This window comes from Heptranchias perlo, chromosome 31, assembly GCF_035084215.1.
Source record: "Heptranchias perlo isolate sHepPer1 chromosome 31, sHepPer1.hap1, whole genome shotgun sequence".
Taxonomy (NCBI): Eukaryota; Metazoa; Chordata; class Chondrichthyes; order Hexanchiformes; family Hexanchidae; genus Heptranchias; species Heptranchias perlo.
The window spans coordinates 26,453,363-26,480,387 of NC_090355.1; the positions used below are offsets into that span (position 1 = coordinate 26,453,363).

The 27,025-nt window shown below is 39.5% G+C and overlaps 2 protein-coding genes across 3 annotated transcripts in view; one reads left to right on the forward strand and one right to left on the reverse strand.

Moving 5' to 3' along the window:
• Positions 1–2,802: 2,802 nt before the first annotated feature.
• gtf3c4 (general transcription factor IIIC, polypeptide 4) lies at positions 2,803–17,600 on the reverse strand. 2 transcript variants are annotated; one of them, XM_067969780.1, is made up of 5 exons: positions 17,319–17,600; positions 13,596–15,410; positions 8,787–8,917; positions 6,083–6,171; positions 2,803–3,655 (listed from the first exon to the last, which is right to left on the reverse strand). In XM_067969780.1, the coding sequence occupies exons 1-5, from the start codon at positions 17,592–17,594 to the stop codon at positions 3,591–3,593; spliced, it is 2,376 nt and encodes a 791-aa protein (XP_067825881.1). In that variant the 5' UTR covers positions 17,595–17,600; the 3' UTR covers positions 2,803–3,590. The 2 variants fall into 2 exon arrangements, 1 of the variants encoding a protein (XP_067825881.1); XR_010958139.1 differs by lacking the exons at positions 2,803–3,655; positions 6,083–6,171 and adding an exon at positions 9,398–9,553 and having other exon boundaries at positions 8,836–8,917.
• Positions 17,601–17,873: 273 nt separating this feature from the next.
• Positions 17,874–27,025, forward strand: part of ddx31 (DEAD (Asp-Glu-Ala-Asp) box polypeptide 31) — a 78,133-nt gene continuing 68,981 nt past the window's right edge. Inside the window, exons 1-6 of the mRNA XM_067969781.1 lie at positions 17,874–18,205; positions 21,961–22,235; positions 23,046–23,121; positions 23,633–23,676; positions 24,992–25,062; positions 26,512–26,576. Of these exons, the coding sequence (XP_067825882.1) occupies positions 18,092–18,205; positions 21,961–22,235; positions 23,046–23,121; positions 23,633–23,676; positions 24,992–25,062; positions 26,512–26,576 (645 nt within the window). The 5' untranslated portion in view covers positions 17,874–18,091. The remainder of the gene's footprint in view (positions 18,206–21,960; positions 22,236–23,045; positions 23,122–23,632; positions 23,677–24,991; positions 25,063–26,511; positions 26,577–27,025) is intronic.

Genomic DNA, 27,025 nt, shown 5'->3' on the forward strand with positions numbered 1-27,025 from the left:
AATCAAAATTTGAGCAACCTGCAGCAGGAAGCTCAAGTTCACTGCTGATACTTTTTTTAATTAAAAAAAAACATAATTTCAGAAATGCTTCAAGAATAATTCAATGAATTTAGGAATTCAGCAGGAGCTGCTGTTTGCTAAGAAATCTCAGTGGAACTGTTTTTTCTCAGCATGTTGCAGTTCTAGCTAATTCTGACCCCCTCCAATTTTATTTAGAACTTATTTTGTCCCATTTACTGGTGAGTGGGTCACTTGAACAGGGTGCTCAATTCACACTACCTCAAGCAGAAACTGGATTGAAATCCAAACCCTGGCTGATATTCCTCTCCGAGGCCAATTGTAGTTTCTTTACCACTGCCCTGGCTGGAATCAGCAGATTGGGAATCAAGCCTGGAACCTTTGCAGTCTGCTTCATTAAACACTGAGGAGCCCCAACCGTTCTATTTTAAGTTTTGATTTACAAAACTAGCAAAGTAATTTCATAAAGGAGACACCCATTTGTCTTTAACAGAAAGTTTTTTTTTGTAATCTCCAACACTGCCTAATTTAGGAGTGAATTAAATAGAATTTGGTTTGAAAGGTCTCTGGAAAACAAATAAAATGGTACAAAAGGTTAACATATTTCCAAAAATTAATGATTGTGATTTTAATACTAGATAAATTAGTCAGTAGTTGAAGATTCTTCTAATAATAGGTTGAAATACAATTGTATTCATTGCAATTTATGTGCTTACACCATCAAATCATTGTGAGCATGGTAGGGAAGAGGAAGTGCAAATAAAGGGTAGCATGAAGGAAATCTCTCTGGAGTATCAATTAAAACTAATGGCTGAGAATCCCCTTTGACTCTTTAGCAGTTTAAGGGCAAAGCAGCCTGATGTTGCTTCAGAAAAATCTAAAAAGCAGAATGGCATTGGGTACATAATATACCTGGAAAGCATGGTGCAGGCCCTCACAGCCTATCACAAGATATGATGTGGAGATGCCGGTGATGGACTGGGGTTGACAATTGTAAACAATTTTACAACACCAAGTTATAGTCCAGCAATTTTATTTTAAATTCACAAGCTTTCGGAGGCTTCCTCCTTCCTCAGGTAAATGTTCAAGAGCTCCTGAACATTTACCTGAGGAAGGAGGAAGCCTCCGAAAGCTTGTGAATTTAAAATAAAATTGCTGGACTATAACTTGGTGTTGTAAAATTGTTTACAATTATCACAAGATAGAGTAATAGAGAATTTGATTTCAAGAGTGTGATTCTTCTCAAAGTATGAATCGTGAGAGGTTAGCTCCAGCACTCGGATACTGTTTATCACCCTACTCAACTGGATGGTCATAGGGAGAATCTTTGAGGGTAAATTGCTCTTTGAAAAAAGATGAGGACGTGCTCAAGATAAGCAGAAGCATCAGTCCAGATCTGAGCTAACCTCCAAAGCAAAACATCTACAAAAAAGGCAAGGCCAAACTCAGCTTTTTAGTGGAACCACAAGGGGTCAAAGATTTGTCACCTGGGTCCAAGTCTCCAGAATACCCACAAAGAACTGGCGATCAGCAGATCTATTGCTAACATTCGCAATGGTTTGATCAGATTGATAGGCTATTATCCCAATCAACTCCTTGCACATCCTAAACCCAGACCAATTCAGCCTAAACAGAAGGCATCTGTGCAAGATTGCAATTCTCAATGCATAGTTAAAGAGGTTCTCCCACCATTCCAGGGTCTAATGCCATTGATTGGGTTTGAGGTTCTCAGTTCCATCAAATGTATGTGGCTCTACAGTCTGAAGCTAAAGTGGAGATGCTAAAAGACCAAGAATGGGTCACCTTTTTCCACGACTTGATCTGAAAACAAGAGTTAGGTTCAACCTTGTATTCTTCATACAATATTTATATAGGGTGATATAGTAAATTCATTTGCACTGAATTTTATTTTAAAGTCTAACAGTTCACATTGACTCTGTTGTGCATGTTGCAGACAGATATTTCCAACAACTATAGGGTCCAGTCCCAGAAATAGTTTTTAGTTGGCCTACTAAAGGCAACACTGCTTATTACAGGTAGGCAGCATTTACCTGTTGGCCAACATCAATGCAGCAGGAACAGGTGTGAAATGTCAGTTATCTAGTTCCATGATATTGGTTTTAGAAGCCTATGAACCTATAAATGGTTCCTACAGTAGTATGAAGAGGGTTGAGAAAATAAATTGACAAAAATATTAATACCCATCAATCCTTTGTCTTTCCAAAAAGACTACATGAATACCATCTTACTATTTGAAATGAGTGCCATTAGGATTTGCTTCATGGAGGTAATCTGAAAATTGGTATAGGATAATGAAATTGTGCTATTTAATAGTTTCAACCATACTTTAAAAAAAAACAGGATGCCCAAGAGACTTTTGTTTATATTTCACAAGATGGTACACTTTATCCAAACAGTAACTGAGATTTATTGAGAAAACAATTTTTATTGTACAAAAAAAAGTAGTTTACCAAGTCTTAAGTTGCGTTCACAAATGTACGCAATAGTTGCAGTCGTTAAACAAAAATTAAAACAAAACTTTAAAATATGTGAAAACATACATTAAATGAAGAAAGACAAAGAGAAAGTCTAATGGACTGTCCTAAGCTAGCGACCAACCAGCCACTTAATGATTGGTACAGATCCTCTGAAGGCCAATAGCATGTTATTGTACTTCATTTTTCCCAGCCTAACTTTTAAACACAGGGTCACAGTACATTATGGCTGCTACTTGTCCAACTCTAGTACGTACCCACCCCCCACTGCCCACCCCCTCCCACCCCACCCTCATCCTGGATTATAGTTCCATTATTGGCCTGGTATTTGTGCCATTCATTCACCAGTGGTCAGGAGAGACTCGTACTGGAATAGGACTTCTAAATACCCTAGCCACCTTGGATATACCACAACTTCCAACACATCACACATTACTCAAATCCTCTAATGGCGAAGTAATATAAAAAGCTTCCTTTTTGTATTCTTCCCAAAGACAATCTTAGAGTCTAGAGTAACTGTTTTTGCAGATGCAAAAGTAGGTGAGCGTTCTTCAGAAAATTGTGACATAGGTCAACTTTCAGACAGTAATTTCAATTCATTGAGTGAAAACTTGATTGAGACAGAGTAAAACTTCACCTGTTCAAATCTGATTCTACTTTGAACAGATAGTTTCCTTGTTATTCCTGTTCTCCATTCTATGCTCAATTGTGCTGAAAATATTCCCATAATCTACTGCACTCAATATTCTCAGACTGAAGCAATAATTTACATTCATTTTCTACTCTTGAAGAATAAGGGAAGTGGATGAGAAAGATTAACATACTGTCCTCTCTACAATGCCCTTGAAATTCATGAACATGATGTTGGTGGAAAGGTGCTAGGAACCCTCCAATTTTTCTTTGTGTCCCATCGAAGCTGCATCTCTGAACTTCTCTGGATAGAAGACAATGCCACTGTCGAATAAACAATTCTCCCCCAAGAGCAGAGTAAATATCTTAAGCATCATTTTCTCAATGCTAAACTTAAGATACAGATGTGCGCTCTGATCTTCCTTTGTTCGATGGTTTGAAAGTTTATCAGAAGAGAGGTGAGTCACAGTATGTACACGGACTCTGGAGCAGGCGCTTTATCCAGTCAGGGTCTGCAATTGAAAAAAAAAACAATTAATGCAAAGCATCATACCACCAAATAAATGTGTTAAGTAGAGTGAAATCAAAAACCTTCCATTTTTGAAACATTGGTTTTGCAAGACTGGTGGTTATTGAATTCAGGTTATAATGACATGTTCAGTTCCCTGAAATCACTACAATCAGACCGTTTCCCACTAAAGTGGCACAATCTGCAAAATTCTATAGAATACGGTATGAAACATGTGTATCAAAATATTGCATGTTATATGCATTATTGTAAAAATGTAGTTGAATAGGAGGCTATATAAAATGCCCCAGTTTGCATGAAACAGACCTTGGCAAACTCATTTAAAGAGAATGTTTTCATTAAAAAGTTCACATCTTAAGAAAAATGTATGTTTTAAAAGAAAAATCATGCAGTGGTGATGCACAAATGCTGTGCAGCACTATTTATACAGTGCATTGTACCAACATTCTAAGTAATGTGGGAATGTGTAGAATCACATCTGTAAGGCAAATTCAAGGTGGCCTTTCATAGTTTACTTGCAACTCTGAAACTCGTAGTTCATCAATTGTCTGTCTTATTAGAGGTCATCAGTAAAGATACACTATTCTGTGGGCACTCAGCAAAATCCCTATCCAGGATCCAAACTTGTGTGAACTAACCTGGGGAGCACTACCAACAAATTATATTGTTGAGACTCGATTGTACTGCTGGAGCTGCATGCAGTAGCATTTCCTTCTTCATTCATAAAAAATATAATCACATCAAAAGTTGACCTGGTTTAAGTGTGACATAACCAAGTCAATCTTCACATTCCTAGTCCCCAGTAGACTAGAAATGTCAGCCATAGGCCAGTTTTTTTTTAAATGATGTGGTTCCCACCTCCAAAATTAATGGCCAAACCCAAGACAGCAAGTAAAAACCTTATCAATTTACATTCTAAACTGGACAGTAAGCAACTTAATAGAGCATGCAATCTCAGTCCTCAACATGAAGTTGTATTTTTATTGAAGAGTCAGGTTTTACGATGGCCATATTCACTAAAATTTTCTAGCTGAAGCATTAAGTGTAAATTAAATTTGTCCTATTTCTTTTAACACTTCTAGTAAATGAGCAAAAAAAATGATGCGAAGCAGTTGAGAATTTTTTTTTTTTAAAAAGCTCCTGACTTTCAGAAGTTCGGCTAAGTTATAAGTTGCAATGGTTTGTCAGTTCTTTTGGTGCTGATGCAACAACACAAAGATCATGGATCCTGTAACTTAAAATTGAGCTTTGAATTTAACAATTTGCAAGATTTTCCCCCTCTCTCTTCCTGTTCTTTATTAGGAATCATAAAACATTGCCCGAGTACCAGGGATTTGGTTCACAACTTTTTGTGAATGGTGCCTTTGAACTTGAAATACCGATGAACTACACTGTTGACTTGTATAAATTTGCCTCAGTATCTCTGGAGTAAAAAGAACTCGTCATGTGGTAAACAGCAGGGGTAAAGCCACATCCTATCGACCAGCTGAAGTGTCAGCATGGCTCAGTTGGTTGCACTCTCACTTCTGAACCTAACGGTTGTGTGTTAAAGCCCCACTGCAGGACTTGAGCACATGATCTAGCCTGATATTCCAGTGCAGGAGTGAGGGAGTGTTGCACTGTCACAGGTGCTGTCCTTTGGATGAGATATTGAAGTGAGGCCCCATCTGTCTGTTCCAGTGGATGGTAGACATCCCGTGGCACTATTTGAACAACAGCAGGAAATTCTCCGTACTCTGGCCAACATTCTTCCCCTAACCAAGACCATCAAAAACAGATTAATGGTCATTAAGCTCATTATTGCTTGTAGGCAGATCAGCTATCAGGTAGCTACCTAACACTCATTGCATATCAATGATAATTTACTGTATGTGAGATATTTTGGAATGTGATGAAAGGTGCTAAATAAATGTACGCTCTTTCGTGGTGGGAATAGTTTGTTAATATATAAGCGAGCTGTGCTGCCAGGCTGCACAACAGTTCTTTTAGCAACTTTATTTCCACTATTTTCCTGCAACAAAAACAAGTTTTGTTTGGAATCACCCATTTATGTGAACAATAGTATTCCTTGAAGAGGAACAAATTAAAGTGAGTTTAATATAGATAGTCACTTGCAGTTTGTAACAGCCAAATACGTGAAGCACAACACTGCAGTTAACGAACAGTGTCCAATGCTAGAGACATCAGCAATGCGAAGCACACGTACACTTTTAAAACAAAAACCGCAAGAGTGCATTGCTCCTCCATCTTTCCGTTCATTTAGAACATGTATTCTCTCTAATCAATTGGAGACTGACACTCAGCAACATAACATTCAAGCTCACCTACCTACATTTATAAAATTTCAAAAACTCCGATTTTAAAATCAGTTGCTTTAAAGGTTTTGAACTTTTCTTTATAAATAGCTCACCTGAGGGTAACTGCTGTCGAGCAATGCTGTCTTGAAGCAGACATCTGCGATAGGTCAGACTCTGGCAAGCATGGTACGTCAAAACACATCTGTAAAGTGAATTAGATCATCAGGCTATACTTTACTAATGCACCATTTACATCATTATACCTTTAGCTCCATTACTTGACTCTATTCCACCTACTGAGGGCACACGGTGCCTTGCTTTAACCCCGTCTCATCTGAAAACAGCACCTCCAACAATGAAGCATTCCCTCACTTTTGCAATGAAGTGTCAGCCTAGATTATGTGCTCAAGTCTCTGGAGTGGGACTTGAACTCGCAACCTTTTGACTCAGGCAAGAGTGTTACCACTGAGCCAAGGCAGATACCTTAAAACATTACTGACACTCAAGTTGAAGAGTACCCCATTTTAGTAAAAAAAAAGGGAAATACTGTAAATTATCATTTTGCCAGAAAGACCCATAGTTATTCCCATTTTAATGTACTTCAATCTTAACATATTAAATAGATCAATATGAACCATAATCCAAGCAAATCCAGGCACAAAATTTAGCCTCTTCCTGTTCAAAGATGTAGCTTCCAAAGCGTTAAATTAAGGGGCCTTTCAAATTAAGCAAAAAATGCACTAGCTGATTAAACCCCACCTTTTGAGACTTTTACAAGCCATGGATGTTGCTGATTTCAAGATGAATAACTATTAATTTTATACTTCAACTCTTCTGTGCATCAGTCTGACTGAAGACAGCAGCATAGAACCACATTAGAGCCAACCACACCATACTGGTACAGTCAATACCAGGCAATGGCATTTATGTGCAGTGTTCAAGAACAGGACACATGCTGGGTACTCAGCAACGAGTGGCTTACCTCCTGATCTTACAAAACCTCTCCGTTATCTACAAGGTTCAAGTCAGCAGTGCGATGGATTACTCACCTCTTGCACAGATGGTTGCAGCAGCAACACCACTCAAGAAATTCGACACCATCCAGGACTGAGCAGTCCACTTGGTGGGAGCCCCCACCACTGGACTCAATACCCATTCCCTCCATCACTGTGGCTGCACTATGTACTATCTACAGGATGTACTGTAGCAACTCACCGAAGTTACTTCAACAGCACCTCCTAGCCCTGAAAGCTCGACTCTCCAAGTTCTCCTTCAAGTCACGCTACCCTGACTTGCACATACATCACTGTTCCTTCATTGTCACTGGGTCAAAATCCTGGAATTCTCCACCTAACACGTTGTGGGAGTACCATCAGCACAAATATTGCAGCGATTCAAGGAGAAGGCCCACTGCCACCTTCTCAGGCCAACTACACAAGGACAATAAATGGAGCCTTGCCCAAGAACAATATTTTTAAAATTCCAATTAACAGTGCAAAAATACGAAGTAAAATAAAAACTGACTGGAATACTGTTGGTCTACTGCGGAGATTATAGTCAAATCCTGAGAAGTGTCCAGCTAGATTGCTAAGAAATTGTAGGTATGGAGCTAGATTTCTATAAAATGCTCATCAAAAAGATTGTACCCCATTCTATTTAATCATTCATACTGCAAATGGATTAAAATTTTAAACTGTTAAATAATTTTTCAGAAGCTTTTGGTGGGCTAGAAGATGAATTATTCTGTGGGCTGCTAATACATCAAGGTGCTGAGCAATGAAAGTATAAGTAATGAGGAACGTTTTATGCTTGGTCTGGGATCATTTAAGTGTTATGCCTGGATCAGAAAATCTAGGTCACGGTATAAATGGAAAATGATTCTCTACACTTCAATAGTGTATTCAATGTGGGAAAAGGAACAATTAAACATTAGCTTCTTTTCATCCAGGAGAGGGAGAAAAAAAATCATGCAATCTCTAGCCCTATACAAGTGTAGTCCAACCAACAACAGGTTGAAAGCCAAACAAGTAAGAGACACTATAATGAGGATAATAGTATAAAGCAGGGCTATCCAACCTGCGACTCCCAAGATGTGGCAATCGGGTTCTCGAAACCCAGGCAATGCAGTCCGATTGGCACTTATTTTTCTTAATTGCTGTTTGCATTTTGAGAGCCTAGAGGTTTGGGAAAAGCTGTTCTTAGCACTGTTGCCTCATTGATGGATATATCCTAAATCAGACCACAATTTGTCAGTACCAGTAACTTGAAAACTAATGAGAACACAGATTGAGACTTTATATGTGGCCCTGAGATTCCATGGTACATACCTATGTGGCCCATCAAGGCAAAAGCTTGCACACCCCCACTATGAAGTATCCATCGTAAGAAGTGGTGGACTATAGAAAATAAACTAAGTGGTGAAAGGCCACATAACCTACAAACAGCACAGGTATGTACATTTTGTGCTATAATTCTGTTTCTAATATGTATTTAATTTATACCAGTCTGTGTCAATATTCATGTATAAAAGAAAAGCTCAGGTACAATTGTCATTGTCAAAAGCTGCTTTTAAAAAAAAAAATTTCAGAGGCAAAAAATGAAGTAAAATTTTGAAGTGTTCCCAAAGGTTGCAGAATTAAGTTCTTGTCACGACATCTTTGTATAAAGCTACAAAACTGGCAGAAAGTGTTGCAACGCCACCGTGAATTTTAACTATAAAAATGCAAAGGTAACACATGCACAAGATACACAAGTCATCAGTTTACCCTTATAGGATACATACAGTACCTCTAGCATCTGGTTGCTGACAGTGATTACCTGTGCCAAATGTGCCCATTGGGGCAGACAGCCTTGCGACGATTCGTAAATGGCAGAACCTCTTTACAGAGAGAGCAGTGTTCGGGAAACGTCTGTTTGGTCAATTTCTTCAAATTGTGAGAAATCAGAACCTACAACCCCAAAGGAAAACACAGAAAGAGAGAACGATCAAGCACTTGTCACATCAAAAATGTAATTCTGTTCAGAACAAAGAATTTTCATTTTCCAGATTTCTTCACATTATTTCAACCAGCTCCAGTAAAGCAATCTCATTTTCAGTACCAGCGAGATCAAATGGTCATAATTGTTATAGATGCTTGGTTTGAAGAATAGTAAAATCATAAATTACAGAAGGTTGAGTTTTGGCATATTATAATGGAATCTGCTTTTATTCACTTGAAAGACCGCCTTTCTTCTACATAGTAGGATCTAATTACACTGGTCAGAGGAACAAAATATATATTATACACAGAAGCAACAATAATGATAAACTTCATTATATTAGCTGTGCCACATAACCAGCATAACTAATAATGTATCTATTTATTTGTTTAGTATTGGTAAAGCCATGTATCATTTGTCACTTTTGGCCAAAAGAAAAAAATGCTCACCACTGGCTGACATTAAAAGATCAGGTACACAACTGAACTTGTATGATTCCATAGTTATTCACACCTCACTTCAAAAAGAACATCAGGAGGGCAAACACCTGCAGCAGCCTTTCACTTCTCTGTATGCACCATAGACATTCATGAAGGAAATTGGGACTAAAAACAAAAACTCACAGATTTAGTAATTTTGTACTTAAAACAGGAATACATTCAAGCAGATTTCAAACCCAGCTTAATCTCTGCTGTAAACTCAGAAGTCTAATATGCAAAATGGAACCATCACAACAGTACAGTGGAGGAGCTCAGTTCAAGTCAAGGCACATTGTTGGAGCATGGGGGGGGAGGGGCACCTAACCCATGGAGATTGCCATGTTTTGGAGTTTTTCCCCCCATAAAAAGGATTTAGCAATAAGTTTTAAGTGATGTGTTTTAAAACAAGGTGAATTTGCACAGGTTTAAAAAGCTATAGGTTGTAGCCACTAGTTTGTGGAATGTCATGACTCACAGTCTGCTTGAAAGAGACAATGAAAGTCAATTGACTCATGATGCCAGGATGGTCCCTATTCATTGGGAATACCAGGAAATGGTTCGAGGCCCACACCACAAGGGGAGGTAGTCGGTTTTATTCACAAGCCTATTGGCGAATTATGATTGGGGAGTGAGGTCAACGGGACATAAATGAATAGGAGGAAAGAGACACATGAGCAGTCAGGTTTAAACAGGAGACTCGAGGTGCAAAAGGCCTTGAACTTGAAGTTAGGATACAGGAGATCAGTTTTTGCAATTAAAAATTGTCTAGAGAGAAAATGTTATGCCAAAAACAAGTCAGCCAGCCCATAAATAGGACAGGATTTTTTTTTCATTTTTGAGGAAAGTGAAGTTTGTTTACCGCTGTGACTATGTTCACTTGCTGTCTGTATAGAATCATAGAAAATTTATGGCACAGAAGGAGGCCATTCAGCACATCATGTCTGCGCCGGTCAAAAATGAGCCACCCAGCCTAATCCCACTTGCCAGCGCTTGGTTCGTAGCCTTGAAGGTCACAGCACTTCAGGTGCACATCCGGGTACTTTTTAAATGCGATGAGGGTTTCTACCTCTACTACCCTTTCAGGCAGTGAGTTCCAGAACCCTACCACCCTCTGGCACTAAACCATCCAGTCAATGCAGAGCAGCAATCAACAGAGACAACAGTATCTTGAACTACATACAGTAAACTATAAGTCAGAAGAGGTAGTGATCAAACTTGATAGTGACCTGGCCAGATTGCACCTTGAATATTGCATGCTATTCTGGTCTCTGACTTCTTGGAAACAAACACTGGAGACAGACCAGAGAAGAGCTACAGGGCTGATCCCTAGTGTAAGAGGTCTAAGTTGAATTAAGGCTGAAGAAGTTCGGTGTTTTCAGCCTAGAAAAGAGCCATTTAAGAGGTTTGAAAGATAGTTATGGGTATGGAAATGGGAAATCTGGAAAAGCACTTTCAAATTGTGAGTAGAATAAGAGGACACATGTTCAAACTAATAAAAGATAAATTTAGGACTGATATCAGGAAGTTCTGCTCAAAGAGTGAAACATATGGAATGGACTTCCAGATACAGCACTGGAATCATGCAAGAAACAATTAGATGCTGGAATGGAGGTACTGTTAAGGTCTCTCAGAAATGGATGAATTAAAATGAGCTAAATGGTCCTCATCTGTAATTATCTGGTAAACAGAAGGGGAAGGTCAGCACATTAATATCAAAGGGGTCAAGACAGAACCTTCAAATATATTCTTTTTCATGCCAGAGGCAAAGTTTTAATAGGTTTACTTAAGGTTAAAAGTCATATCCAAGTGAGTACTCAATGATTCACAAATTCCCAGAATTTTATTGTGCAAACAAGGAGCAATTCTCTCTGCAGCTAATAAAGTACACGTTATTCCTGCAATATCTAGAATACTGTCTCTCTTCCTTGCTGACTTTACACAACTAAAGACCATTTTCCATTTCATTTTAGTGTTTAAAAGAATGATTGTGGTGCAGAATACATGTCCCACTTCCTAAAACTGGTAAGCTTTTGTGTACATGCAGCTTTCAAGTATGCGTCAAAAGTTAGAGGGGCAGGAGCTGATGGCTCCATTTTAAATATCAAATCTACAGAAACTCTAGGCATGAGTTTTACATGCAAAAAGTCATGTTCAACTTAGAAAACCAGGATTGCTCACAAAAGGCGAGTGCAACGAATTCTCTGGTCTCAATTCAATCTCTCCCACCATCACACTGCTGGGAATTGTAGCAATCTCTTTGGAGGCAGCACACACGATTTCTACAATCTGCAAGACATTTGTAACAGCGGAGAAGGCATCTTGCTGATTTAAATGAGCTAGTGGCAGTTCTGTTTCAATTAAATGTTTTTTGTTCTCAAATTTACTGTTAATATCTGCCTCCCAACAATACCTCTTGCCCCAACACATCCTTTCTCAGCTGCAAGGATGGTGATAGCTCAGCTTCTGCCACTGGTGATGCTGCTCCCTAATTCTCTACCTTCCCATTGAAGGTTTTGGTTCTTGCAAGGCACTGCACCTAGTGACCGACAAACTTGTTCATATTATGGAAAAAGGCTTTAAGTAAACCCTGGGCTTCAAGTTACAACTATCTTCCTACTGCTGCAAATGCTAAGGTGGCTGAGCTGCCTCTTACAGGTGAGATTAGTAATAATTATGAATCATATAGTGAAGAAACTGTTAACACACCAACAGATGTGGTCCAAGACAAATTAAGCTACTCCAATTTTTTTCTTTATTGCCATTTACTGACATCATTTTCTGTTACATTATGCTACCTACTCCAGCAAAAAAAGTGGTCTGCGTTGTACTTACTTTACACATTATTTCATCCACTGTACAGTGTTTTTAATTTGTCACTATTAAATTTCATTTGCTATCTGTTTGTCCTCTTAACTGGAGAGTTTAGTTTTTGCAAGGGATTGCACACAAATGACTGAATCAAGGACTAAAAATCTTAAATCAACATTGTAGCCCCATGCAGCACTAGGGACATGCATATGTATTGAGACCTAGAGCTTATTTGAAGCCATTTTCAATTGGATAGTTTGGTCAATTTTGTCTCAGTCAGTACATGCAGTGGCAGCAAGGTGAGTTGGGATACTAACAGGAGGACTTCAATAGACTGAATGGACTTTTCTCATCCCCTATGTTTCATTTTAAATTTTGTTCTCAGGATGTCAGCAATGTTGGCGAGGCTACATTTATTTCCCATCACTAACTGCCTTGACAAGGTGGTGGTGAACATTCTTTGTTGTAGTGACGTTTCTATTGAATTCAATATCACAACTTGCCATGGTAGGATTTGAACACTCAACCTCTAGGTTGCTAGCCCAGTACTGTAACCACTGCACTGCCATGTTGCCTTACGGTACTGTTGGCTCCATAGCAAAAAATTACATTCAAGTTCAAGATTTTTTGGGGAGGAAGGGGAGCAGAGAAGAAAACAAAAGGAACCACCATCAATTTTATATTTTTCTTTGAGAAGCCTCACTTCAGTTAAGCCTCCATAAGTTAATTTAAAAGGCTGGAAAAAAAAACAGGCAGACAGATTTAAATGACTGCCAGCACTGGGAGGACCACTTTGGAACTTCTGGTCAAAATTATTTTTAATGTTGCCTCAAACATCAACAGCAAACTCCAAAGAATTTAATAGTGTACAGACATAGGAGCTTTCCAATGAAAAGCATACTGGTGGAGAAATAAAAGAAGAAAGTAGTGCAATTGGAGACTACTTTTATGCTGCATGACAGAGCCATTAAGATTGTGTCTATTTGCACAGATTTACTTTGGTGCGTCCAGCAGCCTTGGTGATCCCTCTCTGCTGCAGAAGAATCTAACATCTCTGTTCTTCCCAGTTAGTGAGGTAAGTAGAGAATCATAGGTGGCAGAGTTCCAATGGACTGAGTGATCACCATAACATCTTTAAATTCACATAACTTTTAATGAAGAGGGATTGGGGGGGGGGGGGGGGGGAGGGGAGGAAGAGAGAATTAAACCAAAAAGCAAATCCTTGCATGGCATTACCAGTACTTAACACTGTACTGAAAGTGCTCCAAAGTCATAGGGGAGGGGTCAGTAGGGTGGCAGGAAGAGAACTTGTACAAACTTCTGCCTAACATGAATTTATTGCCACCCAAGTGAGACCTACCTTGGCTGTCCTATCATCGTAGCTGGGGTCAGAGGACAAGAAGTCACAAATGCCTCTGGTTGGAACACTGGTGTTCTCAGTAATCCAGGTGTGAAGGTACACTTCACCCAGAACTCGTTTCATGTGTTCACGAGTCAAGTGGAGCTCCACTACGTCAATCCTAGTCTGAATTGCATTCAATTTCCTTGAAATCTTCTCTCGAATCTGTTCTTCAGTATTGGCTTCCTTCGGGTCCACTGCCAAGCCCTCTGCTTGGCTCCCAACCTCTCTACTTGGTTGGCTACCTTTTGCACTGGTCTCTGCCTCATCTGGCTGTCGACTATTCTCACTTAACAATGCAGAGTTGTCACAAAGCAGAATCTTTGACTCACGATGACTTGGTCTCCAAAGTGCTTCAGAGGGTGCCTTCTGTAGGGTCTGAAATAAAATCCTTAAGAGGAAAAGTCTTAACCGCCATAAGTAGTTAGATGGATTTGTCTCGAGCTTATGGTCTAGAGCTTCATCAAGTTCTGGAGGAATACGTTTTTCTGTCAACACTCGCCAGCGTATAAGATCAAGTAAGTCCACCTGTTTGAATAAATTGTGGACGGAAGATTCTAAAATTTTAGAAGCTGCTTCTTCTGGAGTTTTTAACGTGATAAACTGCACCTGGTATGTGCGGCTGGCTGGATGGAGACCATTATTTATACCTTCTGCTGTCACAAGTGCTAGGTATGCATCATTGGGGCTGAGACATATCCCATGAAGCCTCACTGAGCCAATCGACTCTGGCAATTTGATTAAGATATGATCAAACCTCACCGCTACCTCTGTGAAGACGGGAGTCAGCTTTCGGATGGTTCCATCAACAGAGCAAGTGTAGAAACTCCCAGTTTGCTTGTTGGCCGTCAGAGACACAATGGGAAGAGTGTGGAGGCCTGTCACATGAGAATTGTGAACATTCAGTCCAGCTTTGGATATCAGTAGCAGGCACCAGAAAACATACGTTCCTCTGGCTGCTACGACCAAGCTGCAGCTGCATTTCTGATAGGGATGGTAGAGAGAGATACATTTAATATTGTGCACAGGTAACTGATCCATTTCTTGCCAAAGAACCACTGGTTGTCTGAGAGTGAAGTAGCCTTTCACCGCTTTCAAGTTGACTGGCAGAATCTTAACAGGTCCTTTGGAACTGCCAACAATTAACCCACTCATTTTGCGACTACCGTGCTCATATTCCCACCATGATAGGACACTTGGGTCATTAATACCGGATTCAATGGTACTGCACGCTATGATAGAATCTTTGCCATGAAATGGGATCTGAAATTGCCATATAACAACATCGCCATTTTCAAGTAGGACAGCCAACAGTACGGTGCCCACATCTTCACACTCATTGTTGGCTTTTACACGTTGGGTATTGCAGATACTGGACCATTCCATTCTAACAGGAGTCTGCATATAATGTCTCCTTCGGAATTCAGAGAAATTCTTCAACTCCCCACCCAGGTCCGCATCCAAATGCCCATATTTGTTCTCGTACAGCATCTCACCATACACTTCTGTAATATCTAAAGCTGGCGTCCACTGCAATCTATTCACATTCACCTGGATGGACAGTCTATTGTCCAGTGTCAAAGATGCCAATAGACACCTTCCATTGAGGTCACACCCCAAGGGAGACCAACTGGTAAATTTAAACCCTCGCAATGGCGATAAAGCACCTCCTTCAGGATTAAAGACCCTGTCCATCATTAGGGAGTGACTTAGAGTTGGATCTTTTTTATTCAGGAACTTGTCCTTGCAGCCACTTACTTCTGCCTGAGAGCCAACCTTAAAATATATAAAATATAAAAATTAGCATTTTCTTTCAGCATGAAAATTCTTGTTACATTCAAACAGGAGTAGAACATTTAGCCTCTCAAGCCTGTTCAGCCATTTAATTTGATCATGGCTGATCTGGACCGCATCTCCATTTACCGGCCTTTGATCCATATCCCTTGATACCCTTACCTAATATCGAATGAATGTTGGAGAAAACATAACTTTTGGGCATACTGCTACAGTCAAACCATAATATGAAATCATTAGTTGTCAAATACCAGAGTAATTTTAAACCATAGATTCACTTCAAGTCTCAAGTTCCTTTTGGGACTTGTTCACTGAAATTGGGTCCCCCTGCCCCCCACCCCATTTAAAATAAAAAATTGCTAGTAAAATTACAGCTAGAAAGTGTTTATAGTGAGAGTGCAACAACTTGCACCACTGGAAGAACATTTCAGAACACAAAGCAGAGAGCAAAACATCAAACAGAAGACTGAAAAGATTCAAGGCGTCAGGAAAGGGGGAAGCAGTTTAAGAGTTAAGTTCTAGGAGATTTTTGAAAGAAGGTAGAAAGGTAGCAAGATGAGGTAGCAATGGAAGGAAGTTCTAAAAAGCAGACAATGAGCAAAAGATGATAGCTTTCAATAGGAGCAGACAACAAAGAGTAATTCAGAGTCAGAGGGTGAGGACTAGGACACATAGCCAGAGAAGTGAAGCAAAACAAAACCATTATACTGGGAGGCAGAGATCTAGTGAAGTTTGGCCAGGATGAGGATGATGGGCATGCAGGAATTTCTGCAAGAGGGAACTTGGGCCAGAGAATTCTGGATTAACTGTTGCAAATGGTAAAGGAGAAGAGGCCAGCATGGAGAGCTTTGGAGAAGTTGATCCTCAAGGTGACTAGGGGGAGTGCTGTATTATTTTGTATACATGTACTTTATTTTAACAGGGCTAAAATTTCATAAAATGTGGTATGAATTGGTAATCAGTTGTCATGTGATTTTTTTTTTAAAAACAAGGACTTTCAATTAAAGTTGGACCACAGAAACTTGGAATATAGTTCAAATCCAGTTCAGACTGAAAGGATGAATGGATAAATGTTTTCTGACTGGTGGTTGCAAGGATCCTTCATGAAATGAGTTTGGGCAATCACAATCCAGTTCCTTGTGAACGTGGGCCAACAGCAGAAAACTATCAATTAATGCTGAATTAGATGCAATCACATTCAACACCATAGGAAATTGAAAATGGCATGGAAAATGGAAAAAACACATTGGTTCTCTTAGGCTAAGGCAGTATAAAGGGAACTTTTGCATCTAACTATGTTATATCCAAGTTTCACATTCTTGATCCTCACATTCTCATTGCTTTTGAAGTCTGATTATGTTCCCAGGTACCCAAAGTGAGGGATGACCATAAAAAGAATAGAACATCTTTCCAGTCTGCACTGTCATCAAGCTCTACAAATCAGGTACAATGGATTGAAAGTAAAGCATTCCTGGGCTACCCAATCACCCCTGAAGAATAGCAACATCGGGTGAGAACTATACCACAGAAGTACTCAAACTTGTACAAGAGCTATCTTAATAGCCCCCAGTATTTCAAAACTAAATTCAAATCAAAAACAAACCCCTGAGGTGAATTGTTAGAGTTCACATCCTTTTAATTATCCTAAAGCAATTCAACTGTAAATCTAGTTGCTATTGAATGCCTACCTAAAGTGCAACGCAAGTTTATTGAGCAGAAAAATTGTGATCTTTTAAAAAATGCTTCCCAAGAGTGTATAATGGATCCAAATTATCTTTCAAATGATGCATCTGATTTTGGGGGATGGGTGGTAATAGTAACTTTTCTCTCTAGAAGGAATCCAAGAGCGATTGTGAGGTGTTGCTTCCTTGTTTGCGTGCTAAGAATTACCTTCAGAGAGCAGCTCTGGCTGGGTGCGGGGACCGAGGTCCTGTGGATCACCATGTCCAGCCCGTTGTTATGAATGTCGCAGATCTGCTCCAGGACATATATGTTTTTGCCGGTGGTGATGGAGAGCCGATTGTCCTCAGACCAACCGAGCGGCTCGGGGCCGCTCACCGGGTACTGAAGCTTGACACTCGGTTCCCGCTTGCTTGTCAGCACGACCCCAACGGCCGGACTGCTGCTGTTCTTTCTCTTAACAGAGCCCGCAGGTACCGCCGCCATCTTAAATAAACCCACCTCTGCTCCCGGAGCTGACGCTGAAACATTGCGACCGCTTACCCCAAGAAGACCCCCCCCCACCTGCCTTAGTAACCACGGTGCCCGATTATAGTGCCTGATATCACCAACCAGCTAGAAACTTAAAAACAGTAATAACTCGGATTGAAAGATCAACAAACAAAAATTTGTATCGAAACCAACTTACAAAATACTGAAAATAAATTGGAGAGTCCTCCTTGCCTCCATTTTTGTTAGAACGCGGTCTAGTACTTTATATTTAATGCATTTTGTTTGTGAAAGAAATCATCTTTGGTAATTATTATAAGTAAAGAAACACGCGTTGATAGCGCGTTTCTCGTCATGATTTGATGGGAGCTGTGAGCAGTCCTTGGGGTCCAGCACGACGCCTGGTTCCTCACGTGTCGCTGGTGTGATTGAGAAGCTAAAGCTCCTGGAGATTTGTCAACAGTGAACACCGAGCTTTAAATTAAATTTAAGACATGGCTGATGATGATTTAATGTTAAATATTACCAACAACCCCAAGGCACCCGTTTTTCATCAAGGAAAGAAAAAGAATGATCAGCGCAAGACTTTGAGAAATGCAGAAAGTTGGGTAAGGTGTATTTCATGTGGTTTATGCACAATATTTAATTAGTCTTTTGTTAGTATTAAGAATTAATATTGCTGTAAGTAAGTGATGGTAAAAGTGGCCGCTGTGAGCTACTGAGCTGCTAAATTGAGGCGAAGAGTTTTTTTAAAAAGTGAGTTTGTTATATACCAGGGATGGTGGCTCATTTGTATGGTGGTTTTGGTCTCAGAGAGCAGCGTGCTGGCATTTTATGCCTTTTAATGATATTTACAGATTAGGAGGGCAATTCGGCCCAACCATCTAGAACAGCCCAACACTTCCGTCATTGCTGCACCTAGTTGTTTTACAGAATCATAGAATGATATAGTACAGGAAGAGGCCATTCGGCCCATCGCGTCTGTGCCGGCTCTTCGAAAGAACTATCCAATTAGTCTCACTCGCCTGCTCGTTCCCTATAGCCCTGCAAATTTCCCCCCTTCAAGTACTGGTCCCACAACTTGAATCAGTTTCTTAAATGATTGTACCGTTTTTGTTTCTACCGCTCTGTTATGAAGTCCACTCCAAGTGTTGATCATTTCCAGTGTGAAGAAGAATGTCCTAATATAATTCCTGAAGTTTATCTTTTACTAGTTTGAACCCATGTGTCCTTGTTCAACTTCCATAATGTAATTTAAACTAGAATTCCTGATTAACCTTTTCCATAACATTTATTATCGTATATACTTCTATACAATCATCTCTCAGGTGCCTCCTTTCCAGACTGAAAAGCTCAAATCTCTCCAGTTTTTCCTCATAACTCAGACCCTGACATGAGGGACCAGCCTGGTGGCTCTTCTCTGCACTACCTCCATTGCTTGACTGTCTCCTTTGTTTCTCGGCAACCAGAACTAGATACATTACTCAAGGTGTGGTCTGACCAGAGCACTGTACTTCCTTTGACTTGTATTCTACTGTTTTGACTCGGTAGTTAAACATTCTGTTGGCATTGTTGATTGCTGCTCTGCATTGGCTGGAAATGTATCTACTAAGACTCCTTGGTTTCTTTCAACTTCATCTTTTACTGTTTCATCACCATTCAAGAAGTATGCCTGTGCTCATTTTTCCTTCCTGTGTGCAATACTTGTCTGCATTAAATTTCATCTGCCATTTTCTGGCACACTCACATATTTTGCCTTTCTCATTCTGTAGTTTCTGGGTAGTTTTTTTTATACTGCTCTTCAGAGTATGTTATCTGCAAATTTACCCAATTTGCATTGAGTTTCAGAATCCAAGTCATTGATGTAAATTAGAAACAGTAGTGAAAGGAAAAAAAGAACTTGCATTTATATACTGCCTTTCATGACCACAGGAAATCCCAAAGTGCTTCAAGACCAATTAAGTATTTTGAAGTGTAGTTACTGTTGTAATGTAGGGAAACGTGGCAACCAATTTGCGCACAGCAAGGTCCCACAAACAGCAAAGAGATAAATCACCAGATAATCTGTTTTACTGATGTTGTTTGAGGGATAAATGTTGGCTGGTACAGGCACCGCACTCAGTACTTATCCCCACCCTGACATTACTCCTGTAACCAGTACCTGGTGTTTTCTATCTTTCCCCCACTTTCTTATCCATACCCAAGTTTTTCCCTGAATGCCCACAGCTTTGAGCTTAATTAGTAATATTTCAAGCAAAACTTTATCAAATGCCTATCGGACATCTGAATGCACAGTGTTATAGGGTTTACCGTTTTCCTCTTTCCAATTTTCTCAGCTGATGATAGTGACTCTTAGAGTTCCACTTGTGTTTACAACCCTCTGGTATTTGCCAAAACCGGGTCGGTTCATGTTGGAGCTAGGACCTTGCACGGGTCAACAGGCTATTTCACCATAGACTGTATCACAGCCGAGCCCGAGCCTGATCCTGTCCTTATCTGATGCCCACTTTGACTTTCCAGTAGGAGTTACTAGGTAGCAATCAGGAACGGGAATCCCGCCTGAATTTTTTTTTTCCCTTCGTCCAGAGGCACTGACCCCAACTGCTGACCTAGCTGAGATCAGCAAGCTCGGCACAGACCAACCAATGAAGCCATGCCATTTCACAATGCGATTACTTTTATTCCGTGGCTGCATTACAACAGATGTGTACACTGAATCTTCTAAAACAAACATGTAACCTAAGAATGAAGGAAAACTTATAAAATACCATTTTCTTTGAAAAAATAGTTTGTATCCTTGCTGTCAACCTTTTCTATTAACAAGCTTGGTTTTCTCTTTATGACCTCATCTCTTTCTCTCTTTCTGTCTCTACTCTTGGGAATTACCTGTATTAAATATCTTGTGTCAGTAATTCTGCCATTGTTTCTTACTGCAGTGAGGCTCTCCTGTTGCCAATTAGTCTGTGAAATCACTTGGTTAGCATGGACCAATCTTGCCCACAAAAGCACATAATGCTGTTTTTTTTGTCTACTTAACCTTCTACTTTTAAATTAGAAAGAGAGCAGGGGTGAATGCTGAGAGACAAAGATTTTATTTTACTTTTGTCCTTAAGCAATGCCACAGGCCATAAGATAGTTATTTTACTTTTTTCTATCATCACAGTTATGCTTTACTCTTCATTTCTTTCCCTCAACTCCCACAGTGACACCCATAACCGCTGTAACACATCCATCCACCATTGCTCTGGCACAAGTTAATGCTTGTCAAAAAATAAGAAAAACAACTTCTTCATATTTTATGTAATCACACAAAGAAAAATTGGAAAAATGGAACATTGAAGGACAGGCTCCTGATGTTTACATTTTACATGACTGGTGGATCTGACCTGATGTAATATTTGCAACATTGTCACTCACGGGTACGCGGTTCAGCAACTACGTAAACGGTATTTTGTACCATTTTGTGTAACAAAACGTAAATGGTAATTCACTGGGGAGAAGTAGCGGTATCTTGGTGTAGTGCTTTTGGAAAGGAGAAGGGAGGGGAATCTCTTAATTGGCTTTTGAGGAAATTGGGTATGGTAGTGTAGTGGTTATGGTACTGAACCCAGATGCTTCGAGTTAAAATCCCACCATGGCAAGTTGTGAGATTGAATTCAATAAATCTGATCATTTTTGGGCCGCCACCAGAAAACACCACCATGAAATTTGCCAGATTGTCGTAAAAACCCAATTGGTTCATCAACATCCTTCAGGGAAGGGAATCTGCCACCCCTACCCAGTCTGGCCAATACGTGACTCTAGTCCACAAAAGTGGTTGACTTTTAATGCCCTCTGAAGTGGCCTAGTCCTCCAACACTTTCTCAGGGCTACAGGGAATGGGAATGAATGTGGCCACAACCTTCTCGGGACAGCTAGGATGGGCATTAAAAGCAGCCTTGACAGCATCACCCACAATTCAAGAACAAATAATTTTTTAAAAATACTTGATTGGGAAAGGTATCAAAATGATTGACAGTTTGGGTAAAAATAGAGTTTTTTTAAATGCTCTTGATGACGGTATTGAGTATTCTAGGTCAAGTATCAAATCAATCAGATGCAACACAAAGTAGCCTCTGCATCACCTTGACAATGGATCGACCTGAACCATTGAAGAGGTCTTGTTGCGCCAAACCTGGTATTTTTAACTTCTAGTCATGTCATCAGTATCTAAAGTAATAAAGCAACTCTACTGATCCAAAAAGATTCATGGTGTCCGGGGAGTTGCAGGAGAGGAGGGAGGGGTGTTGAGCATGTGAAAATGCAAAATCTTTTCTATCAGAGCATTTTCGCTAAGCTTTGACGTTTTCTCTATTGCTTTTAGAAACAGACGCAGCCCAAAAAAGAGAAACACAGGTTACAGGAGAGCTCTAGAAGTGACCTTTCCTCTTTAAAACGAGCAAACAAAACATTTTCTACTGCTAAAAGAAAATACAAGAACTCAGAGAAACAACCTCCACCTGGCGGGTTACCCAGCCTGGCTCCAAAGAAAAGGAAAATCGAGGAAAAGCCAGGAGAGGAAGAAGAGAAAAAGGGGGTGGCTCCTGTCAAAACCTCCTCTTTATTTAGAAACAACCCCGAGATCCCAGAGATACATAGGTAAGAGCTGAGCGTAAAATAGGGATTTTTTTAAGTAATGTATTTTCTGTACTTTTCTTTTTCAAAAAGACACAGTCACTAATCTTCACTTAGCCCCTTTTAAGCTGAAAAGTGGGACAGAGCAGACCATGGCTTGCTCATTGATTCCCAGTAATATTGTTTCCTGATCAACAAAATGATTCTTGTGGAGATGGTGGTGGGGGATGAGGAGGGGGAATATGTGAGAACCAGGTTGTGATTCCCCAAATAGTTGAATAATCTGCAGCCAGTCACTGGAATGGCCATTGTTCATATAGCTCACATGAAGAAAGGCCATTGGACAGGTACTGGAGGGCTACTGGCACCCATTGAACCATACCCCAGTGTGAGTAAGCACCTCCACAAGAGACGGGAAGAACTTATTTTTGTTGTTCTGTTTTTCTTCCCATCCCTTTTATGGAGTCTCCTAAACGCATGAACTTTCCCTGGCAGAAAGATGAGCTAATGAATAAAATAAAAATGTGGAATAGCGGGAGAGAGAATCAAAAACAAAAAGATAATGGAAGACATAGATAGCAAAATGGGAAACAAAAGGTGTTTAACAGGTAATCAAAAATTAAAAAGAAAAATTATTGCTTTCTTTGTGAACACAGTTTCAGTACCAATGATTTTTAAATGATCAGTTAGTCAATCTGAAGGTATATTTAGTAATAAATTAAATTGGATTCATCATTTACTACTAGGGAATCATTTGCCCTCGAAGTTCAGTGTATGAATATTTTTACCTTTACAAGTTTTCTAATTTTCTCATTGTTCTGATTTTATTTTCAGACAGGTGGTGAAAACATTGAAGGAAAAGATTTTTACAACTAATTCTTTCAGTGAGCTTGATCTCCATTCCCATCTGGTCAGTAGAGGGTTTATCTGCCTTTAGTTATTCATCCACAAGGTTCAGGGTAGTGATGGACTAAAGTTGGACTGTTTGTTATTTGTGTGGGTACTTAATGTACTGACCTCTGTAATTCTGATCTTGAGGTTCTAATTTCTAGTTTTATAGCAGGTGATGGTAGGAAGCAAAATATGAACTGAAATGGACTGGTAATTTGGATACCAGTCTCATCCTAGATCAGGTTTAGTATATTCAACTTGGAAAGTAAGTAACTGGTCTGTTAATAGAACTGGCCAATGGTCTGATTTTAAACTAGTACATGTATTTCTTCTGTCTTATTGAAGAGCAGCACAGGTACCCCTAATTCGCAGTAGCTGCTGTATTTGGAGGTTTGCGTTCAGTGGTAATCCATAATTGGTTTATGTGGTGTTTGAGGACTGAGGTGTAGAGGATCATTTTAATCTAGATTCACTGCATAAAATTCATCATCCTCTATGGTCAAAGACTCTTTTTCTGCCTTATTATTCAGGTCTCCACACTCAACAATATCCTGAAGCTCTCTAACATGACAAGGTAAGGCCCAGAACTCTAAATTTATTTTGTATTGCATTACATATTTTTGGTTATCATTTGAAGGTTTTACTGCAGTGGAGACTCTTGCCCATGCTCAATTGGTATAACCCATGGACTTCCATTTAGCATGTGCCTATATCAGTTCAACAGGATCAGCATTTGTGTTTGTTTCTGGTAGCTCATCTGAAACAATCCAGTGTTTTTCTTAATCAAAATCTAGTAATAGCCTGAGAATACCAGGCTGGGATTGGATAAACTTAGATACATGCAGACCTAGATTTATACTTGCAGCGAAAGAGGTTCCAGTTCTAACTTAAAAATTGCGATAATAAATCCAGCGTTTGTTGTCCATTCTCCCATTACCTACATCTCAATATTTTTTTTAAGTCATATATTTTCTTGCCAGTCTATAATTACTAATAAACTGTGCGTCGACTTGATTCAGGTGGTGGCACATTCACATATGGTTCAAAAGGCTGTGGGTTTGAGCATCTCACCAAGACTTGAGCACATATTTTAGCCTGACACTGCAGTACAGAGCGAGTGATGTATAATCAGAATTGCTGTTTAGATGAGACATTAAATCAAAGTTCCATCCATCTACCTGTTTAGGTGGATGTTCAAGCTCCCAGAACAGGTTGTTTTCCTGGTATACTGGTCAGCATTCCTTCCTCAAACAGTACCACCAGAGACAGATTAAATGGTCATTCATCTCATTGCTTTTAGTAGGACAATGTTGATGCAGAATGACATAACAGTCACTGCACGCCATAAAGTAATTCATTGTGTGAAGCACTTTGAGATGTTTTGCTGACATAGTACGATGCTATATAAATGCAAATATTTCTTTTCACTATCATAAAGACAGAAAATGCTGACAATACACAGCAGATCTGTCAGCATCAAAAACACAGTGATTCCATTGTTTTCTGTTTTTAGTTCAGATTTTCAGCATTTGCAGTATTTTCCTTCTCATTTGTTTCTATATGGGTAAGTGTAGTGTTCAGCCAATTGTAAACCCCCACTGAATGACGATAGACACCTAAGAAACAGATTATCTGGTCATTTATCTCATTGCTGTTTGTGAGACCTTGCTGTGTGCAAATTGGCTGCCGCATTTCCTACATTGCAACGGTGACTACACTTCAAAAGGACCTAATTGGCTCTAAAGCACTTTGGGACGTCCTGAGGTCGTGATAGATGATATATAGATGCAAGTTCTTTCTTCAAACTGAAGAAAGAGCATTTCTTCTCCCAGGTTGATTTTGAAAATAATAATCCTTCATAATCAGCATTTTTTTCATTTTCTCTGAAGCGTTCAGAAGCAAGCAATTCCGGTGTTGCTTGATGGGAAGGATGCTCTGGTACAATCACAGACTGGCTCAGGTACTTGAAGCAATTTTTTGTTTAATTATTTTAAGATAATAAGGTGTTCAAAATCATGAGGGGTTTTGATAGAGTAAATAAGGAGAAACTGTTTCCACTGGCAGAAGAGTCGGTAACCAGAGGACACAGATTTAAGGTAATTGGCAAAAGAGCCAGAGGTGAGATGAGGAGAATTTTTTTACGCAGCGAGTTATTATGATCTGGAATGCACTGCCTGAAAGGGTGGTGGAAGCAGATTCAATAGTAACTTTCAAAAGGGAATTGCTAAATACTTGAAGGGGAGAAAATTGCAGGGCTATGGGGAAAGAACAGGGGAGTGGGACTAATTGGATATCTCTTTCAAAGAGCCAGCAGAGGCACGATGGGCCGAATGACCTCCTGTGCTGTAAGATTCATATATAGTGTTATTACGTAGGTTATAGTAGTCAAATAACATTTCAAAAGAAAGCTACAAACTGCTGAAATAAGGAAAGAAATCAATAACACTAAGAAAAAGGAAGATGATGTTCTGTGAAGAATGAGAGGGCTGTAGAAATCCTGTAAAAGAGCTGAGGATTACCCCTTCACAAGCTGCCACTGTTTGCTACGACACTGAGATTTGAATAGTGTCAAATAATGTTTTAATGTTTCATTGTCTGTCAAAACTAACAGTGAATTCATAAGCTTTCTAAAATTTCCTATGGAATGACACCTGTTTAATATGCATGTCTTTCATTGACTACCATGTCATTTTGTTGGTAGAGTAAAAATAATGACAGTGTGGTGAACGTAAGTATGCTGAATGTTATCTGGAATGCATTGTGTTCATATATAATGCAGGACTCCGACAGTCAAAAGTGGAAAGGACCAGCGTAATTTTACAGGCTATTCAAGTGATCATTGTGTATCCACTCATGATTGATCTCAGGGACTTCAAAGAGGGGATGCGCACTTATATATAAATAACATTTACAGAATTTTGAATAATTCACATTGCGCTGCACCATTATGGGAACCTCCCATTATTAGTGGAATGAAGGCCCTAGCATATGTTCAACTGATATAGCCATAGAGTTGTTTCAGTGAGCTCTTGCCCCAGTTCAACAGATCGGAATTCATCTTTGTTTCTACAGGCTGTTCTGAATCAGCTAACCATTACATAACTGTACAAGTTGAGTACTTGGTGCTGAGGGGTCCTAGTAAATCATAGAAGATTAACAAAAAAAACATGTCAGTTAAGCAACTCTATTATGGTAGCCCTCCCATGTATTTCTGATTTTGTTTTCTTTAATTTAAAAAAATTGTTAAATTTTGATTTTCAAAGGATGATTGAGCTGAATCAATTCATCTAAAAAATCTGAAGCTATAATTATAGGTTTGGTTAATTAGTGTATAACAGCAGCTGATTATTGCAAAGGGGAAAAAAAAACAGTGTCACTTGTCCAATCTAATTTTGTCATTTATATGCAGGCAAAACATTAGCATATGGTGTCCCTCTGGTCCAGTCCTTGCAGTCTGTTCAACCTAAAATTCAGGTAAGTTGTACTTACCTGATGATCAGTAAATATTTGAATGCCAACTGTTGCATAGCATCTTCAGTTTTATGTAAGAGGTGTGTTAGGGCTCTAATTGGTTACATAATGCTACTGTATCTGTTAAAATCCATGTAATGTTCTGGAAGTAAAACCTATGAAGAACATACCAATACTGATTGCTACTGTTTCTTTTGTGGATTGACAATGCCCTGTGTATAGCAGTGAAAGAGATTAACCAAGACCTGCAGTTATTATAGTTAAAATTGAGATTGAGCAAACAGGAATTAATATTATGCAAGCCCTGTACAACAATTGATTGCAACTACACCCCTCTGCAGGCTGCAGCAGTACAGCTGACCTGGCTTCAAAGCACAAGATTGTAATTCTCAAAGGCTGTACTTTAAACTGGGATCTGTTCCATAAGACTACTCTGTTATTTAATGAAGCAG

Bases quoted from the DNA above. Each gene is read 5' to 3' on its own strand.
- gtf3c4 (XM_067969780.1), bottom strand. From the start codon at position 17,594: ATGGCGGCGGTACCTGCGGGCTCTGTTAAGAGAAAGAACAGCAGCAGT. The intron at 8,918-13,595 runs GTAGGTCTCACT...TTGGGGTTGTAG, and splicing joins ACGATGATAGGACAGCCAAG to GTTCTGATTTCTCACAATTT. The intron at 6,172-8,786 runs GTAATCACTGTC...TTCACTTTACAG, and splicing joins AATGGGCACATTTGGCACAG to ATGTGTTTTGACGTACCATG.